Source organism: Sphaeramia orbicularis, chromosome 13 (assembly GCF_902148855.1).
Source record: "Sphaeramia orbicularis chromosome 13, fSphaOr1.1, whole genome shotgun sequence".
Classification (NCBI taxonomy): Eukaryota; Metazoa; Chordata; class Actinopteri; order Kurtiformes; family Apogonidae; genus Sphaeramia; species Sphaeramia orbicularis.
This window is the reverse complement of record NC_043969.1, coordinates 19239036-19260934: the sequence shown is the minus strand read 5'-3', so window position 1 is coordinate 19260934 and position 21899 is coordinate 19239036. Positions and strand designations below refer to the sequence as shown.

The following is a 21899-nucleotide window of genomic DNA, read 5'->3' as shown; positions in this document are numbered from 1 at the left end:
CAGTTCTCCTCTATCTGTCTAACATAAATTGACCTACTGTTGCCTCAATCAAAATTGTGCTGACAACTCAAAGAGAATATTGCATGGCTGTTTTACCCTGAGGAGGATGAATGAGAGCAATGGGAATGTCTGCTGACATGTTTATCTTGCTTATGTGTATAGTCTTTTTTCTTTTCTTCCTTTTTTTTTTTTTTTTTTTTTTTAATACTTCCTGATGCGTAGATCATGCGTGTTAGTTAATGTGTGTGCTCTTGGGACATTTGTGCTTGCAAGAGTGAAATGATGGTGAATTCTTCAAAAGCACATTTTTCTTTGGTCCTTTAGAGTTTTCAGAGGCTGTAATAGAGCAATGACTTAAAGGGGAGAATACTATGAAGGTTTGTCTTATTGTGATTTCTTTTAGAGGTGACTTTGCAGCCAGCTCCAGCTGTGACCTACAGAACAATAGGAGGAGTCCTTGACTTCTATGTTCTGTTTGGAGACACACCAGAACAAGTGGTGCAGGAGTTCCTTGAGGTGAGGCACTTGAGTTTTCAGAAGGCAAAAACACAAGCAGAGTTGTGAGATACAGTGTTGGTGAACTGTCACGGCATGTGAATGCATTAACCATATGCTTAATTATGTTGTCTAGCTTATTGGCAGGCCTGTCCTTCCTCCCTACTGGTCACTGGGTTTTCAGCTGTCACGGTGGGACTATGGCAGCCTCAGTGAGGTCAAGACAACAGTGGAAAGGAACCGAGCCATTGACCTCCCATATGTAAGATCCTGGCAGGTTTTATTTATTTATTTACCTCTTTATGTCTAACAGTCAATATGTCCGACAATCTCTTTGTCTCAGAATGTATCAGAATTGCTATCATTCTACTCTCTTTTTGATATTAATATGCAATATTTAAGGAATTATATTTGTGTTATATCTGCACGTGTCCTCACTCACACTCACACGGTCACTCTGTCCTGTAAATTGTGAACTAAAATCTTGTCAGATTGCATTCGATACTAGATTTATTATCACAATAAACCACACAATAAATTAATTTGAGACTGAGAGGGAGGTAGGGCTGCATGTTTCAGCAGTCAGTCAGCAGTGTGGGAAATGAAAACTCATGACTCATGGATTGTCTTTGAAAGACCAACAGTCATTCATTTATAAAACAAAATATGCATTATAAAGGCCAATGGTGTGAAAAAAAACAGTGAATGACTGCAAAACATATACTCAGTGGGGTATTTCTTTCAGCTGTATAGCTTTTGGGGGGGTTGGGGGGAGTAGGAAATCAATACTTCACCTCATGCACCCCTTGTTAAATTTGAACCACTCATGCACTACTGTGTGGTTCCAGAGGCAAGAGCCTTAACCACTACACTATCTGTGGAGACGTGATATGAAGGTTGAAGCAGGAGTTCGACAGACAGTCAGAGTGATAGGGATGGCCTTTAGCTTAGACGGGGTAATCCAGCTTTCTGTCAAATAATGGAGAGTCTGCTGGGCGCTATAGGTTCAATCCCAGGACCACTATTTTTCAAGCGTCACTGAATGTTAGTGCTGATCAAAGATCAATCGACCGAGTTCCTTTCATTATCTCATTCATCCTGATCTGAATGTTAAAACTCCAACTCCTCTTTCCTCCTGAAACACCTGATAAATACCAGTTCTGGGTGACATTTTTCTTGGCTGAATGAGACTCACTGCTTATCTAACTGTCAGCCTGTCAATGGAATGGTGCACACGTTTGACGTACATTTATAGCACAATTACAAAGGTACTTCCGTATTCCTTATCACTACATGGGCTAAAAATATACTGTATCACCTAACAATTTTGCATTAATGGCACCAATAAAGTACAGAGTTTGGATGTTGTTTAATCTAAAGATCAAGTACAAACAAATTCCCAAACCATTTCAATATTTCACTCTGATAATCTCCAGTCTCTCTTTCATATTCTAAGACATTAAGATGCAGCTGCTTCCTCTCCTGCTGTACTCAGGGACATATTTGATAACCATTAGATAGACCACAGAGGGCATTATCACATTCTCCCTAATATGTCTGGAGCTGATTACCATTATAGGAAGGATCTGGCACAGCCTTCCAAACCATCTGCTCTATCGATATGAAGTAGATTTTGGCAGACAACAGACAGACAGAGAGCAAGCGTAAAGTCACACCCCGGCAAAAAAGAAAAATGTGTTAACATCTCCATTGTCCTCTCAAGGTTAGCAGAGCATTAGCTAAGTTGTTTGCACTCTTCTCAGATCTCAAAAAGAGCAGCAAAGGCAGGTCAACTGACAAACTAGCAGTTAAAACTTCCTTTGGGGGTGAGGTCTGGGGGTTTATTAGCATGCTCAGATGGTAATATAGCACACTGTGTGAGGAAGAACTATCCAAGTCATACTGACGATGCAAAATCTTTGGTGAATGTTTCTAATATATGCACAGAGGCAGAATCATGTCTTAGCAGCCTATTAAGATGTATTAAGAATCATTTTGAATTTATTACACTCATGCAAGATGCAAATGTGATCTTAATACATGAAAATCATGTCAGGCTTTTAACGTTTCCAATTAGACTTTAAATATCTAATGACATCTAACCTATTTGAGGTAAATTAATCAAGTTATTTATTCAAAATATAGCATTCTCAAAGCAAAGAGAGTTTTATTTTTTGGATAAGGAATCATTTTTCTGTCATGCATACATTTTTGCCACGTATTTCCCCACTTCTGTATAATTTGTTCAGAGTACCCAATCCAATCTAATCCAACTTTATTTGTAAAGCACTTTAAAACAATCACAATGGACGAAAGTGCTGTAAAGAAGAATCAATAAAAACTAAACAAAATAATAAAATACAAGAATAGATTAAAAAAAACAAAAAAACTGTACAATTAAAAACAACAAAAAATTAGAACAATAAACCAATACCAAATAAAACAATACAATAAAAATAACACATTCAAACATCTCACATGGTTTCAAAAGACAAAGAGAAAAGATGGGTTTTAAGAAAGAGAGTACTCTTTATAAATGTTTTTTTTTTTTTTTTTCCTCCACATGCAGGACATCCAGTACACCGACATAGACTACATGGAGGATAAGAAAGATTTCACCTACGATAAAGTGAAGTTCAGTGAGCTGCCTCAGTTTGCTGACTATCTCCATGAGAAAGGGCAGAGATACATCCTGATCTTGGTGAGAAATCCTCCATAATAAATTATGCAGTTAATGTTTACACAGTAATATGACATTTTACCTTACAAAATTCCACTACAGAACAGCTGTTGGAAATTTGCTTGGCATTTATTGGTCCTGTTTTATTGTTTGATGGTATTCATTCCAGGATTACTGTCCAAATGTTGGTGCTGTTATGGCATGTGCTTGTAGTTCAGCTATAATGAAGCTTAACTACGAGCTTTAAAACTGTAGGAAGCAGCTGTAATAAAACACCAGTCCAGATCAAACCCCTGATTTCATCATGATTACCTTATACAAGCAGAGTTGAAAACCTAATCATTTTATGCTGCTTCTAAAATAAGTCTCACCGTGTCACTTAAAAATATGCTGTTTTGCATTTAGAGTCACTGAGTCAGCTACAGCAACCAAACAGGTTTTTATTGCAACAATTTCAGAACATTATACAGTCTGCAATGCTGTACAGTTTACATTTAATTGCTGTTCTATTCTGAGATTGATTTTAAATAGCATTTTCTTTGTGTTTTTATATGAGTGTATCCCTTTTTACCCCCAGGATCCTGCAATAGCCACCAGTAAGAGGGTGGGGAACACATCATATGAATCCTATGACCGAGGAACACAGAAGAATGCCTGGGTCACTGAATCAGACGGGAAAACTCCTCTTCTGGGAGAGGTGAGATCATTTGTATGCAAAAAAAACAAGTCACATTTCCTTTACCCTAAGAGCCTATGCTGCATTGCATGTTTGCATTTTGTGTGAGTAACTTTTCACAGATTAAGCTTGTTCTAATGACAACCTACATGTCATATGTCTGGTGCTGTTGTGAAAGGTCTTGAAAATTATCCATTTTGTAGCAAAGATAAAAGCATACGTGCAGTACACAGCAGTGGAGCTTAGTTACTGTGCTGTGAGCAAAATTTGAATAAAATATGAATAAAATATAAATAATATGCCACCATAACATATGCTTTCTGAGTTACATCTTGTCAAATCACTTCTGTGAGGAAAAAAAAACACCCTGCACCAAGACATGCTTATGGCTGAGATGGGCCAGTTAAGTCTCCAAATCACTGTGCTACATAGTTTATTGTCAGTATTTTAAGTATTTAATTCATGCTTTTAATGATCTATTCCCCATTATTGTGCAACATTGTCGTACAATATGCTCAGACTTGTGCATTTATGTGTTGGTGATCGCTAACACTGTTACCCCTGTTAGCTTAGGAATGGAGCCAGCTAATGACAACTAGTAGCCAGCTCCCAGTACGACATAATAAACTTCACATAAGCACGAGGAACAGTACAGTAGGTAATGATGGGATTATCACTGGACATACAATACTATGCAAAAGTCTGCAAAAGCCACCATTAGGTTTGTTGGTTTAGTAAAGTTCTAATGACATATGCATTTTCAGTCTCTGTAATATACAATATGAATATATGGAAAATATATGCAGCATTAAAAATACGTTTCTGGAGAAAAAAAAAAAAAACTGCTTCTATAAACCAAAGTGGAAGTATTTCATATGACATAACTTTGCACTTGTCTTTAACCCTTTATTGATTTATTGCTTTTAGTTTGTGATGTTTTAACCAGGTGTCATTCGACATCGGTGCTGCTTCTTGTCATAGGGTCAGGGGTCAGGGGTCAGACTAAATAGTGACTTTAACCCTTACAACCTATTCAGTTCAGTTTTTTGTGTGTCTTTTAAGGCTGTGCATATAATTCCTATATTTTCTCGTATCTAAAGAAAAGACAATGACAAATGAAGATGTATGAATTCCTCTCCAACTTTCATCAGCCTTGAAGGCATGTTTATCTAGTTTAGTGGACCTATATGACTATAAATACCAATGGAATATCATTTAAATGATATACAAATGCTGTTTTTTGCACACGTTTTGTATAACCAATACCACAGGTCATTATAGACCCATAACATTTAGTTCAGTTCAAGTTGATCGTTACAAGAGTCACAGGGTTAAACAGTAATAGAAGTGTTTCATATGAATAAGCTATAAGGAAATGAGCATGAATGACTGGCATTACTATGTTTGCAACAGGAATATTTCTGCAAATGATCAAAGACAATTCAAAGTGTAATGTTTTCTTCATGTTTGAATCTCTTTATTATACAATGTGTTGTACATGTGCACAGAACTAGTTTTTTTACTCTCTGTATGTATGTCTATGTGTAACCGGTTCTTCACAGTCACCACCAAACCATAATATTCCCTAATGGAAGTTCAAGCCTGTGGTATATTATTTTTGATCCTTTTCCCCACAGAGTACACGTTAAAAAGCTCTCCCCTGTAGCGAAGGGTGAGGTGGGGGGTAAAAGCCTGTTGCTCCCATGCTTTTATAGTGTTGCTTTTGATTACACACACGATTAGGTCTAGTCCCTCTGCTAATCGCTTTTTCATGCTGCTTATAACAGGTCAAACATATGCATTGATTCCACATTAGTGTTTAATCTTAAAATGTTCTGCATTGCCGCTTCACAGATTTGGTATGCAAGCTCGTGTGTTTGCATTTGAGAGATACAGGGACAATCTGCAAATCTATGTGGAACCTTTTTTTTTTTTTTTTAATGAAAAGCTATTTTTATTTGTGTGTGCTCCACGTCTGTGCATGCATGTGTGATATTATAATTGATTCTAGTGTATTTCCATATGACTATAAGTGTCCTGGTTATGAAAACGGTGGGGTCTTTGCAAAATGACCTTTGTGGTAGCTATGTCAGTGATAAAGGAGAAACGGTGACAGGCTGGTATTTATTCGGCTTTTAAGACAGCTAATTGCTTGCATAGATAAGGATAAAAGCTTTTTGCGATGGCCTGTATGTTTCAGCGCATGGGTAAAATTATACCAGGACCTTATTCACACAGATGAACAGTTCTGTTCAGAACACACAACTAAAACTGGATGACAGTAAACAAAGTACCCGAGAGAGAGAGAGGAGTCTAGGTGGGATTAACCCATTAAGACCCAAACAGCCACAGTCAACCAAAATCATCTACTGATCTAGAATATTTAATACCTGTTGATTCACTAATCCTATCAAATACATGGAAGTAATTAGTGTAAAATGCAGTTTGTCATCTTTTCATGGTCATCAGATATGACCCATCTGGACATTCAGAGGCTCCGTAGTGAATGTGGAAACACTGTCATCTTCTACAACAGTATTTTTCAACCGTGGGGTCACCTGGAATTTTTAGTAATTGATTAAAAAAAAAAAAAAAATACTAATAAAACATATTTTTTAATGATTCAATATATATTTAATTATAATTAAAACACCACACACTTTTCCTCATAAAAATCAAGTTCAAATAAAATGCAGGATACAATATCTGAGAGGGCTTATCTTGATTGACCTGATCATGCGACCGTGCGCGTTACTACGCTTCAACCTGGCGGGACATAGTCGCAGTCAGAAAACCGAACCAAACAGAGAATGGAAAGATTTCTTCGCCCGCTGGCCCCGCTAAGACATGTCCAAGAGAATCTGAAAAGCAGACACCAAAAATGTGCATAATATACAGTATATAACCTAAATGTCATCTAAAATTAATGTTTATTTGTAACATAGTATAGCAAACTATTACATGATCAAAAACTAATTAATTTTAGCAAAAAAATGTCTGGGGTCACCAGAAATTTGTAATGTTAAAATGGGGTCACGAGCCAAAAAAGGTTGGGAACCACTGTTCTACAACATTGATTCACCAGTAAAACCCATGGAGTTTAACAAATGACAGTGGATGGAAACACTTTGTTTATGTTCAGTTAATGAAATATTTGTGAAAAAAGTCACCTTTTCTTCAATTTTCTCAATTTCTGATATAATAACCCTCAACTTTGATCTGAGCTTTATGAACATCTACATGATCAGTGAATTAAATATTGGAAAATACTTTTCATTGAATAAATGCAAAATAAAGAAGGATAATACTGAAATAAATGGTGATGAATCACTTAAGAAATGTTAAACAGAGAGAAAAATCCATTTGGAAACTGACACAAAAGTAGCGCTGGGTCTTTATGGGTTAAATGTAGAGAAACCAGACAAGAAAATGGACAGAGGAAAAGGGAAGGCACAGACAGAAACAAATAATGGATTAGAGAGAAATGTATGGGAAGATCGACCGACTGTCTCATTGAGTGGTACTGGGACAGGAAGGTACAGGCAAGAGACAAAGAGACAGTTTATCAGGTAGACATAAAACAGGGACAGACGGAGAAAAGAAACATTCTGGGACAGAGAGTAGGGACAGGTACAGAGACACTGAAAGAAAAGAGACACAAGCAATGACATGCAGAGGAAGACTGACAGACACAAGAGTATAAAAGCTGGCATAAAGATAGAGTGGGATACGCAGCATCAAATGCCAGCAGATTTGTTGAATGCGTTCACTGGGGTGTCTGTATTAGTAAGCAGCTGGAGATGTCAGAGAAACAAAATCCAGAGTTAAATGAAGTAGGAAAACTGGAAAAAGATAGATAGCAACTGCAAGGGAGTATCAATAAGCTCTGACCTTGGAGTTCTGACCACCTGCCAAAAACATCTGCCTATAAATCTATACGTGTGTGTGTGTGTGTGTGTGTGTGTGTGTGTGTGTGTGTGTGTGTGTGTGTGTGTGTGTGTGTGTGTGTGTGTGCGTGTGCCTGTGTGTGTTTGTGCACATGAGCATACATAAGCATGATTCATGCCTTTGCTACAAACTGGGCTGTAAAGTTATTGGCATTGGAAGTACAGGTAAAAGATAGCTACTGTAGAGCAACCTTGAGATTTAATATCTACCGTGCTCTGTCTACCTGGTACACACACACACACACACACACACACACACACACACACACTAGGGAAGACAAAATCTCTGTCTTTCTCTGTGGATTAATCATTTTTTTCAATACATGTCATTAAGGACGACTTCTAACACACAGTCACGTCTGGAGATCACTATTGCATTATCGATTTCTCCTCTTCTCTGTTCTCTGCCTGAACTCCTCTGTCTCTCTATCACCTTTCTCCTTTGCCATCCTTCTCATCAATCCCACCCCCTCCCCTCACTTCATTGCTTTTTCCCCTTCTCTTTTCTTTGTCATTTCCACATCCTTAAACTGTTTCTTTGACATTTTCATACTCTGAAGATCACTGCATTTACCATATAAACTGTCTTGGTAACTTATAAACAGTACTCCAACCCTCTTAAATAGTTAGACATGTTGGAGATATCTCATAAAACTGAGGTAAAATGAAAGAAAAAAAGAACATTTACTGAAAATAAAAAAAAATCCAGAAGTCTGAAGTAAGTAGCATTTTGCTTTGCCAAAAGAAAATCTGAAATAAATACTAACAGCAGGGAAGCTTGGATAGTAATGCCAACACAAAGCTCACAGATATTTTTCCAAAACTATTTATAAACAAGTGGTTCCAGGCACAACAAACCCCGCCCCTCACACATATTGTAGCTTATTTTGGCATTGATCCAAATCAAGTCATTATGTGTATGTGTGTGCTGATGTCAGCATATCAATTGCCTCTATATATGTGCCAAGGCTGAAGTAAAATGAAACAAAATTGTTGTTTTAATAGACACTTGCAATGTCGCCCATTATGAGTAAATGGGAGAAAAAAATATTTTTAAAAAATCCTAAAAAATTTTGAACTTTCACCTACTTTTCCTAAAATGTAACCACATCTATTCTGGGTCACTGGCAAACTATAAACTCAATTTGATATGAATTTAAGCAATAGTTTTGCTGCTACAGACATTTGAAATGTCGTCCATTATAAGTAAATGGGAGGAAAAAAAAGATTAAAAAAATTAATTAAAAAAATGAAACTTGGATCAACTTTTCCCAAAATGTAACAACATGTATTCTGGGTCACTGGCAATCTATAAACCCAATTTGGTATGAATTCAACCAACAGTTTTGCTGCTACAGACATTTGAAATTTTACCCATTATAAGTAAACGGAGGGAAAAAAAAAGATTCTAAAAATTCATAAAAAAAATTTGAACTTTGACCTACTTTTCCCAAAATGTAATCAGATCTATTTAAGGTCACTGACAATCTATAAACCAAATGTGGAATGAATTCAACCAATTGTTAACACTCTAGTAGCAAAACTAACGAAGAAACAAACAAACCAAACCAAAAACAATACCCCTTGCCTCTCCTTCAGGGGTTGGGGTAATAAATGTAAACACATCCCATCTCACTCCTTTCTTTGACAGGTGTGGCCAGGAGAGACGGTATTTCCCGACTACACGAGCCAAAACTGCATCGACTGGTGGGTTGATGAGTATGAGCGATTCTACAAAGAGATCAAACACGATGCCCTCTGGATTGTGAGTCACATTTTATTATGTAAAAGAAACACGTGTGTACACTGATTAGTTCTTCACTTGCCCAAAAAATAAAAACTAAAAAGTTAAAAATTAAAACCATTACACGCTCACAGGGGCAGTTACTTTAATGTAAGTTGAACAGGAAGACATAAAAACAGGCTGAAATTCGGGTTGTTTTGTAAATTATACCTCGGTGCACTCATTATCAAGGCAATACACACACAATTTTCCACATAACTTTAAACACTCCAGTAGAAAAATAAAAGATGTGAATAAATCTTCTTCTCAGCAAGTCTGGGATTTGCAACATTATTTTCATAGCATGAACATGTTTGATTATTCGAAAAAAATCTCTGGTTGGCCGTCCAGTTTTTTTTCTTTTTAATGAGATGTGCCATTTGATGCACTCGCAGGACATGAATGAAGTCGCAAATTTCAAGAAAGGATCAACTAAAGGCTGCAGCGATAACAACCTCAACTACCCTCCCTACACTCCAAGTAAGATATTATTTTTTATGCTCTTTTATTTTGCACCATCCATTTGTGTAAGCTGTCTCCTAACCTTTACAAAACAGTGATAAATCTACAGTAAATGATTGCCCTTTTATAGTGCGCTTTAGTTTCTGCAACACAAAAAAAAAAAAAAAAAAAAAATAGAAGATGTTGCAGGCTTGTGGTTTTGTAGCCCAAATGTTGTGCACTACTTGATGAATTAGCCACACTAGCACATAAAGAAAGTTCAGGTCCAAAGGAAAACTCATCTAAAATAGTGGGTCCCTTGCGCAGAATTCTGAAAATGGCTCTTCTCTCATGTCTTATATTCTGACTGTGTCCCCGACATGATGATCATAACTGGAAAAGACATGCTCCCCTGATACCACCTTTTTATTGCAGTACTCCTTAGTCATCCTCTTCCTCCATTACTCTATCTGTCTCTCATTTCCTCATTGTTCTCACTTCCTATGGCCTTATTTATCAATGTCTCTCTCATTCTTTGTTTCCTCCGCCTCTTTTTCCCTCATCACTCAACTCCCTTTCCTCATCCTATTTTTGAATTCATGCCATTCCTTCTTTCACCTTGCAGTACCCCTTCTCTTTACCTTCTTCATCTTCTTCCTCCTCTAGAGATCCTGGATGAGGTGATGTACAGTAAGACTCTGTGTATGGATGCCAAACAGGCCTGGGGGAGTCACTATGATGTCCACAGTCTATATGGCTACTCAATGGTGCTGGCTACTGAAAAGTGAGTGCATTCAGAATCAATAATAGAAGGAGTTTGTTCAGCTCATGCTATGAAGGCCAACTTACTGCCACATTTTCAGAGCAATGAGAGGCATTGGCAGTGTCAAAACTGTGTTATGTCAAAATAGTGCAATACTCAAAATCAAGCGTTGTAGGTTCACGCATTCTTGAGTAATGGCCGCGGGATTGTGGAGCTGACGTGCAAAACTCTGTCTGTTCAGTGCAGTGCGGTGACTTATAACCTTTGTTAAATTATAGCCTGTGACTCTCGCAGACCAAGTTGGATACCATGTGATAAGTGTTTTAATGAGCCCAGCTCCCAGGGAGAGTGAATGACTTTCTCATCTGGGTCTGGCACTGAAACAGTTTAAGGGCCCATTACTTAGAAAGAAATCAGCACGGGTATAGGATGGAATCATTGATAAATTGAAACAGATAAAGCAGTTTACAGTATATTTATGTAAATGTATGTATGTATGCATGCATATTCATCACTAGGTACTGATAGGTTGGCATAGCGAGTCCCAATTTAGAGAAGCATATGAATATTTACAAGCTGATTCCACACATGCTTTAAAGATATTTTACATCATTATATACATGCATATATATATAAATTGAGGAAGTCTGCAGTGAGTCTCTAAGCTCTCTACTAGTTATTTCACACAAGGCTAAAGCTGGCATCAGATGGTGGATTCTAATGTACGTTAATGGTGATAGTATAGGAAATTGCATCAATTAGAAAACAGTGCACACCTGCACTAATGGGTTTTCAGCTGAGGGAAAATAACACCCCATAAAAGCAAACAAATGTAATGTAATGTATATCTCTTGATGAAGAGGTATGTTGTCTGGGGGTGAAGTTAAAATAGAGCAAAGAAAATACAAGAAAAAGTGTTTCAAGAAAAAAATCCTAAAATGTTAACATTACTTAATTATTCAAGGATTAAATAAGAGGTTGATCACTAACACAGAAGAAGAACAAATGACCCATGGACATATTATTAGGACTTGATTCCAGACATTAGTTATTTTGATTTGCACATTGGTGGATAAGCCCAAAAAGTTTCTGGTTTCCATGTTTCCTCTTTGTTGTCCAGCTCATTTCACTGCACATGTAGACTAGAGTTTGACCCACTACCTCTGGCCATGCCTTACATTTGTTGAGGTCTGTCAGCAGTTTTACAGACATTGTTTTGTAACATTGTGGTCGATGGGAAAAGGGCTTCTGTGACTGCAGGGGGTTTTCCCTACAACCCAGCAGTAGGTCTGACTGGTGGTCCAGTTCTGTTAAAACATCCATGACCTTAGATGACTCACACACAATATGTGATACATTTGCATTTATTGGGTTGGTGGCCAAGTCTCCCAAACCCAAAACCAGTGGGAAAAGCATACATGAGAACGACTGAACTTGGTTAAAGCATAAACAAAAATAACAAAATAATATATATTTGCCAATTTGTCTTTGGTTTATTTGTTGTTGTTGTTTTTTCTTTTCACCATGTCTTGTTAACTGTCTCACTTATAAATAAAAAGATAAATACAAAATGAACAAAAATATGAATTAATACAGAGATAAACAGATTGTCACTGGGGACACATTATCCCCTGATGCACATACACACATTCACACATTCAGCGTTGTGATCTAATCACTTATACACAAAATGTTACAACAATGTTGCATTTCAAGTTTTAGAAAGTTATTTTTCCCAAGAGTTTACTTACTGTGTCTCTTGGGAACTTATAAAACAGTGATTCTCGCTGTAAATTAGGTGAGAAACACTACAGATAAAAAAAAAAAAAAAATGTTCCCTGCGGCTCCTTATCACTTTTTGTTTTTGAACTTCTTATTTGATTTTGACAATTTGTCATGAGTTCCATAACAACACAAAATAAGTGTCCTTTAAGGCAATCCATGGGCCTCGTCATCCACACAGAGTTTGTGTACAATTCTAGTGCACAGAAACAAGATATTGGTCTCAGTCATTGAGCTCAGTCAAATGAAATCACAAAAGAGGCATACGTAAGCAGGAAACAGCACATGTGAGACAATGACTGCATGCATAAATCTCTATTTATACAAATAGACAAATATATGTACACATATATACCTCCACCTGCACATAATAACATAGTCCAGAAAGAAATATGAGTTAATTTAGCAACCATTGGTCCAAGAAAGTTTTGGTCCTCAGATTTTGTTTAGTGGTTATGAACTCCATGTTGCAAATGTCTTTTACTCTTTGTTTCCATTGTGTTATTGTGGGGGGCAGGGCCTAAGCCAAGACACTGTTAGCATTTTTTTTTTTTTTTCGCAATTAAAAGGAGAACCTTTGATAGCAGACTTGTTTTATTGTCTTCAATATATTTTGGCAAGATTCCAAGTATAAAAACAGATGGTTCTAGGGGCAAGTCTTTATTCAAACATTTTTTAATTTCCTTTTTAATGTTTTGCCAGTAGTCCAATAGCACGGGGCAGTCCCAAAAGATGAGGGTGTTGTCTCCTACCAGGCCACAGCCCCCCCCAGCACAGATTTGAGGTGTTACCTATTTTGGAATTTACGAGTGGAGTCTTGAAAAATCAATTTTTTTACTTTACATTCAAATTCTTTCCACGTAGGGCTGTTTGTTAATTTATGTCGCATCTTACATGACAGAGTCCAATTGTCATACGAGACAATGGTATTCATCGCTAATTCCCACTTCAAATTGATATCAAGACTGTTATCTACCTGTTCTCCCAGCAGTATTTTGTATATATATGAAATAAACTTTGTTAATTGTTCCTTTAATTGTCAACAAAAAGACGTACTCTAGTTTAGATGGTAGTGCACGTAATTTAACCCATTCCTTGTGGTTTACTAAATAGTGTCTGAGCTATAGATACCTAAAAAAAATTGTACAGCGGAAGATTATACTTTTGTTTAAGCTGTTCATAGGACCATAACATTTCTCCATCAAACATTGGTCAAGAATACACTCAGATCAGAAAAGAAAGGAAAAAAACAGAAATCTAGATATGATATTGGAGAACATACAAACTAGTTTGGCGGGGGTCCACTTTGGAAGATGAGGAATATTCTGAAAATAACGATGAAGTCTCATCTGTCAGTTCGGCGTATGACTGAATTTGATGGAGAGGGTGGGAGCGACGCTTGGGCCAGCCTGCATGCAGCTAGCCCATATGCAGACAACTCCAGAGCCAGTCCAGTCTCATCCAAGAACTGAGCCACTATGTGTGACTGCCAATGCAATAAGGATCCAACCAGATACAATATGGATGAGTGTTAGTCATGTGCAGGAAGTCAGTCTTGTTTGCAAACCTACGCATACAACACAGATGTGTGAAGCGCAACAAACCTATTTTCATGAACCCACCATCTAGGTTTGTCTCACATCTGGGGTGTAAATTAACCCATAGAGACCCAGTTCTATTTCTGTGTCAGTTCCCAAATGATTTTTTTTTCTCTATATATAACCTCTCTAAAGTGATTTATCACCATTTATCCTAATATTATCCTCTGTATTTTATATTTTTTTCAGCTTAAATCAGGTATTTTCCTATATTTAATTCGCTGATCATGTGGATGTTCATAAAAGCTCACATTAAAGTTGAAGGTTATTATATCAAAAACAGAAAAAAATGAAGAAAAAATGACTTCTTCAGTAAAATCTATCATTAACTGAACATAAACCAAGCGTCTCTATTCACTGTCAAACTCCATGCGTTTACTAGTGAACCAATGTTGTGGAAGATGATGGTGTTTCCACGTTCACTATGGTGCCTCTGAACATCCAAATGGGTCATATCTGATGACCATGAAAAGACAACAAACTGTATTTTACCTGCATTAATTTAACGTATTGATAAGATTAGTGGCTCAGAAGTTATGAAACATTTTAGATCAGTGAGTGCTTTTGGTTGTCAGTAGTTGTTTGGGTCTTTATGGGTTAATAAAGGCGTAGTTTTAGGTCTATGGTGTGCAGTTATACATTGGTTCAGTGGTTCATATGAGTTTTATGGGTGAATATCTTAGCCCTAAAGAACTAAAACTGTTTTTGTGGTGGCCTCCAAATGAAGTTTTCAGTACAATCATGTATTTTACTACAATTGATTTACTGACCATGGAGGTGATCATAAAAGCTCAAAATAAATTCCAAGGTTATTATAGCAAAAGACAGCACGCTGAAAAAAGGAGAATTTTTCCACATAATATATTAACTGAACAAAAATGTCTGTAACCACCATTATTGACTTTACACAATACAGGAGTTTTACTGGTGAATCAGTGTGATAGAAAATGACAGTGTTTCCACGTTCACTACAGAGCCATTTAGCATTTTACACAAATTATCTGCATATAATGATAGTATGAGTGGTTCAAAATGTTTTAGATAAGGCAACGCTTTTGATCAGTGGTGACTCTTTAGATCTTTGGGGGTTAAACTCTGTCTCATGTTAGAGGTTTATCCACAGTGGATATATAATATATACTCCAGCTTTTAATATGTTGATCTATCATTAACATAGGCTCTCATCCTAATGGTTATCATGGCATTTGGCTACAAAGTACAATGGATCAATATATTTGGTTGTAACAAAGGAGTAAGGGCTGCAACTCCACAGCGAATCCATTACGGAAGTATATTAAGTCAATAATCTACCTTAAAGTGTAGATTGATATAGTCTGACAAATAGACCTGAGTTGAATATTGAATTTCTTCTTGAAAATACTGATTTAATACATTTTTTCTAGGAGTCAATATGATTTCATTTATTGTATTTATTTATTTATTTATTATTTGAATAAGTGTACGTGTGGCCCATCAGGAAAATTATTGCCCCATTTAAAATATTATAGTGCCAAAAGAACATGTGTGATATAGTTTACTGTTGTATCGTGTCAGTAAGCTACTGTTTATCATTAGGTTTTCCGTCATCCCTAAGGTTATAATAGTTTTGGATTTTTCAGTGAAGTTTAGTTTTATTTACAAGGTAGGGAAGCAAAATTTATAATATTTTGAGGCAGGGATTGAAAGACAGTGTATGACCAATTAGTTTATTGAAAGTCATGAGAATTTATTTGCCACAAGAAAATTGACATAATAGAAAATGTTTTTATTCTATGCGTCCTCCTTCTTTCTCAATAACTGCCTTCACACGCTTCCTGAAACTTGCGCAAGCGTTCCTCAAATATTCGGGTGACAACTTCTCCCATTATTCTTTGATAGTATCTTCCAGATTTTCTCATAATAGTTTTGCTCATAGTCATTCTCTTCTTTACATTATAAACAGTCTTTATGGACACTCCAATTATTTCTGAAATCTCCTTTGGTGTGACAAGTGCATTCAGCAAATCACACACTCTTTGACGTTTGCTTTCCTGATTACTCATATGGGCAAAAGTTTCTGAAAAGGTCTGGATAATAGTGTTAGGTATGATTATGACATCAATATATGTTTGGTTTCAAAACAATTGATGTAGTGCCTGCTGAGGAAAAACAACTAAATGTTCATTGTAAATTTTGCCTCCCCACCCTGTAGTTAAGACTTTTTTTCTGTAATTCAGTTAGTTTTAATTAGTTTTTAAAGCAGGTTTACTCGTTTTTACTAGTTTTTGTTTTTTTCTATATGCTTAGTTTTAGTATTATTTTTTAGTTTTTTCATATCTCTTATCTTCCTTGCCTTCATATTCAAAGAAATCCCATACAGGACTCTGCTACTTTCCCCCAACTTAAGGTAGATTTGGTAGGTAGATTGGGGATGAGAAGCTGACTTGAAACTACAGTGACATTGACAAAGACAAAAACGAAGGGAATTTAACCATAATTTTTCTACATTTTAATTAGCTTTGTAAGTACGCAATACAGTTTTAGTTAGTTATCGTTTTTATTTATATTTCAGTTAATAAAAATGTTTTTTTCAATTCTAATTTTCGTCATTTCGTTTTCATTAACGATAATAACCTTGGTCATCCCTTGTGTTCCAACAGCTCCACCCCTGTGCTCAAATATAGTCACTTCTGGCTTCTAACACAGTGATGGCTAAAGCAGAAATTCTTTCCTTCAAAACACAAGAAAAGCAATGATTCTCTGTCCTCTTCATGTGACTTTTCACCAGTTGTTGCATACATCTATGAATAAGTTTGATATTACTGCTGCTCCTTCTGCTTTAGCAACTGGCAATATTTAAGCATCCTCATCTGTGGTGAATATCTGTCTCTGAAACGCGACGACAAAATCAATGCAGTTAAGGGCTGCTTCAGTTGCCTTGAGGCTGAATAAGTTGCCACAACTCCACTTAGAAAATGTATTCAACAAACAGTGTCAAAAGATGTGAGCCTGAAGGTTGCACATACGCTGTACGCACACACAGTGACTGATACACATTTACTGCATGAATACAAGTCATTTAGAGTCCACTTGCTGACTCACTTCTTCAGTATTAAAGCCAGCTCACTCCCTCCTTTTCTCTCCCTTCGTCCACTAATTAAAATGTATTATTGGCAGGAGACACATTTTGTAAACATCATCAGGGCTTTGTATTGTCATGGAAATCAATGCTGCTTCGATTTCTCTCATTAAACAAAATAATAATGTACAATAGAGAAGGGAAAGTACTACCAGCTCTGGCTTTGTCCCATCTTATATCTCTGTGTCTAGATCTACTGGGTCTGGATGTGTGTCTCGGTTTGTGTGTTTGATATCTGTTTCTCCTTTGTGTGGCTTGAGACTCTCTGTTTCTAGGTTCTTTTTTTTTTCTCAATCACATCTATGTCTCTCTTCGCTTCTTGTTCGTGTTCCCTTATTCCTTCTTCTTCTCCACCCTACAGAGCTTTGCAGCGCGTGTTTGGAGGAAACCGTACCCTGATGTTGACCCGCTCCTCCTTCCCAGGTGTGGGAAAATATTCGGGTCATTGGCTGGGGGACAATGCTGCCAACTGGAATGACATCAAATGGGCCATCCCTGGCATGCTAGAGTTCAGTCTGTTTGGGATTCCCTATGTGAGTAGAAATCCTCCATATACGGGTAAAACTGTTCTTATTATGCTTAAAGTAGGTGAAGTGTCCTCGGGAAGAAAGGAAATGGTATGCTCTATTGGCACCAGTTCTTTATAATTAAGAGAAAATATTGAATAGTTCAAGACTTTTCGTTTTATCTTTTGTCTTCTTATCTTTATGATACAGGGTTTTTTTTTTTTTGACATGCCGAAACATGCCAGGCATGAGAACATCACTCTACTACTACTTTGTCTGAACAAAAGATTTTTTTTTTTTTCGCCTGAAAACCAATGTCCATTGATATTTGTCTCTGTAAGAGACCTCCCCCATACAACCAGAACATTATCAATTCTATCAATACCCTTTATCCAGCTGTTATTATTAGTATTATTATAGGTTATTTAGTTATGAATAATGGATCCACGCGCTTTGAGTATGCGCTCATAGAAAAGCACTATATAAATCTAATCCATTATTATTATTATTATTATTATTATTATTATTATTATTATTATTATGGGTGGTGCAGTGGTTAGCACTCGTGCCTCACAGCAAGAAGGTCCTGGGTTCGATTCCAACACCAGTCGACGGGGGGTGGGACCTTTCTGTGTGGAGTTTGCATGTTCTCCTCGTGTCTGTGTGGGTTCTCTCCGGGTACTCCGGCTTCCTCCTACCATCCAAAGACATGCACTAATAGGTTAATTGGTTAATCTAAATTGCCCATAGGTGTGAATGTGAGAGTGACTGTCTCTATATGTCAGCCTTGCGACATATAGAGACAAACACAGGGCGACTTGTCCAGGGTGTACCCCGCCTTCACTCCTATGTAGCTGGGATAGGCTCAAAGCGACCCCCGTGACCCTAGTGAGGATAAAGCAGGTTCAGAAAATGAATTATTATTATTATTATTATTATTATTATTATTATTATTATTATTATTATTATTATTATTATGTATTTCTGTTCATTGTGAGTTATTATGTTAATATCATCAGTATTACTACCATTGTTGTTAATGATAAGGTTTTTTTCTCCTCTTTTTTCATTTTCATTTATTTTTGTTACCAACCCCTTTGTCTTTTCTTTCATTTTTTCTCTCGCTCTCTCACACACAGACACATACACATATACACATACTAATGTATAATACCATGTCTCTCACATGTTTTGTTAATTAAAAAAAAGAAACAAAATAGTCCCTGGCACATTCAACATCTTTTATATCATGCAAAAGTCATAACATAAAAACACATTAATTGCCAGTCATAGCTGTTAATATGTGTTTGTTTAATTAACATGCAGTTCTGGCATTAGAGAGTTTTGTTCTTTTTTTTTTTTTTTTTTCTCCGCTTTTAAAAAGATTCAGCTGCTAATTGAGATCTATGTTCAGGCGTAAGCTTAAAGACAGAGGGGCAGGCAAGAGAAAGTGTGTCTGGAATAAGATCCATTAAAATGTCTGGAAGAACACTGGTTCACCTTGTGGGAACAGCAACACGTTCAAAAACACGGGCTCAAGAAAACACACTGGTGGTCGGTATCCAAGTGCACTCTACACCGTGTACTTGCATGTGTGTGTCTACACTGCTCCGAGTGCAAACAGCGGCAAGAAAACAACAGGGAGTCTATCACACACATATACACACACACACACTCCTCCAGCTGTGCACGTCAGGTGGGCTTATAGATGCCAACTACATCCTGGTGGGACTGTGTCAAGCAGATTTTGAGGTTCTTCGGTACACACACACAAATAGACAGAGGAGAAAGAGCGGGGGGCTTGGGGGGGGGGGGGGGGGGGGGGGGGTTGGTGGTGTGGGATTTGGATCGATTCCCTCCCATTGAGCCTGTTGTAAAATGTGGCCAGTAGTAAACAATAGCAAGCAAGCCGTCTCTGTGGACCGGCCTTTGACTGAAGTCTCTTTCTTGGACTCCTTTGTGCAATTAATGTAAATAAAGATCACTGCCCACATCTACTGTCTGCCAATAAATCTCTGCTGAATTGAACAGACATCAAGAAAGACATTTTAAAAGACAAATATGTGCCCAGTTATCACATTGATGCCACTGTTTAACCACTGCAGGAGATTTGTTGACCTCGGTTTCAGTGCTTTGCTTTCTTTCCGAAGCACCTGAAATGCTCAGACGTTATTTCCGATATATAATTTCTAACAGGAGTTCACATCATCATCTTTTTTTTTTTTTTTTTTTTTTTTCTCTTCTTGAGTTTATCAAAAGTCAAGCCAAAAGTGGAGTTTAACATTTAATACATGGGTAGAAATATAGTGCCATTTCTGGCTTAATGTCAAGCTGTCAACCCTTTGTGTTTCAGATTGGAGCCGATATCTGTGGGTTCTTTGACAACTCCAGTGAAGAGTTATGTCGTCGCTGGATGCAGGTGGGGGCTTTCTATCCCTTCAGCCGAAACCACAACGCTCAGGGCTATAAGGTACTGTAAAGACATTTTGTTCTACAATTCTTATATTAGTCTGTCAGTTTTAGATTTATATATCACGCCGTTAATGTTTGGTCCAAAGTGCTGTGGGGTATATCTTTCATTTCATAACATTACAAAGGTGCTATAAAGTCCAGTGTTTAAAAATAGAAACTTCAGTATCCATAGAGATTGCCATGACACCAGTGCTTGTAGTGCTGTATTGTATAGAATGGGACCACAGAGATGGATGATTTTTGGCTTTAACACAGGAACTGCTGGATGTTCAAAATCATTACAGCTGCCATGGGTATAAACCATCAGAGCCTGAAATAAAAGGTACCTTAAAATTACAGAAACACAGCCACGGAGTCTTACTGATCCAAGAGATTTTACGCTTTAGTAAAAGATTATGATAAAGCTAAATTATGTTAAATCACCACACTATAATGAGCCATATGGCCAGTACATGGTTAGGATAGCATCTTATGAACCAGCCCCTTTGGTAATTGAACTAGTAGAATATCTAAGGATTTTAAGTAAATTATAAAATAGTGTTTGAAATGTAAAAAATTAAGGTGTAAAAATCATTAAAAAAAATGACTGATGAATGAAAGAGTTTAGAATCTGAATCTGATCAGATGAATAAACCTCAACAGATCTAATGAGACTCCATTATATCAGACAAAGTATGTTTATGTCTTTAGTAAATCCACCTTAAATTGAAATGCCATGTGTCAGATGAGGGGCTGAATGCCACAGAGACAGGAAAAGTTCACACTCAGCCTCGAACAGTGTTTATATTGATGTAACACACTGAGCTATTATTGCAGACGAACACAAGTAGATAGATGGAGATAGATGACGTGTGACATTTCCACGCTCATCAGCGCTGCAAAAATAGCACAGCATCGAGGTAGGGACGAGAGGGTTTGACTAAGACGTGTTGTGTGCGTATGTGTGTGTGTGTGGAAGGCGGCGGAGGGGTGTGGTGGTAGTGGTGGCGGTGGTGGGTATTTGCTGGAGGACAGGGACATGATGATGATGATGAATTTGAAGTATGGTTTCCTCCAAACGAGACAGCTAATGTGTGACCTTTGCTTTGCCCTAATCATGGTTCTCATCACACGGCTATGCAGGCCAGGACTGGATAGACACACACACATTCACGCACATAGTTCTCAGCACATACTCAGAGGTGCCGAGGGCATAAATGATTAGCCAGATGAGAGGAGCATGGCCTGTTAGCAGCTAATCACCCTCTTACTCTCCACTATCATGGAAATTAAATCACACTTCTCTGTTTCTCACACTGTTTTTCCCTTTGTTTCATTTTCTTCTGTTTTACTCTTTCCTCTTGCAAACTATTTTTAGATTAGTGCCCTGCAAAAACAAATTTCCAGGATGACTGTCATACAATTAATGTCCACTTATTTTGTCATGAACAGACTATTCATGAAGGAAAAAAAAAAGAACAAAAAAAAACTGGCTTCACCTCTTCGTCATGTATCCTTTCTCTTTCTAAGGCTATACATCTTTATTTTCTTTTCCTCATCCTGTCATCCTTCTTAATTCTCCCTTCCCTTATTTAACTAAGTTCTCCCTTCCTTCCCTGCAGACAAAAAGACAGGACAAACAAATCTTTATTTTCTCTC

General features: G+C 37.2%; 1 protein-coding gene across 1 annotated transcript in view; it reads left to right on the top strand.

Annotated features, from left to right (window-relative positions):
• si (sucrase-isomaltase) overlaps nucleotides 1–21899 on the top strand; it is a 96407-nt gene that overhangs the window by 11524 nt on the left and 62984 nt on the right. The window contains exons 8-16 of the mRNA XM_030153157.1: nucleotides 404–516; nucleotides 632–757; nucleotides 3065–3196; nucleotides 3753–3872; nucleotides 9450–9563; nucleotides 9977–10061; nucleotides 10689–10806; nucleotides 17645–17816; nucleotides 20143–20259. Of these exons, the coding sequence (XP_030009017.1) occupies nucleotides 404–516; nucleotides 632–757; nucleotides 3065–3196; nucleotides 3753–3872; nucleotides 9450–9563; nucleotides 9977–10061; nucleotides 10689–10806; nucleotides 17645–17816; nucleotides 20143–20259 (1097 nt within the window). The remainder of the gene's footprint in view (nucleotides 1–403; nucleotides 517–631; nucleotides 758–3064; nucleotides 3197–3752; nucleotides 3873–9449; nucleotides 9564–9976; nucleotides 10062–10688; nucleotides 10807–17644; nucleotides 17817–20142; nucleotides 20260–21899) is intronic.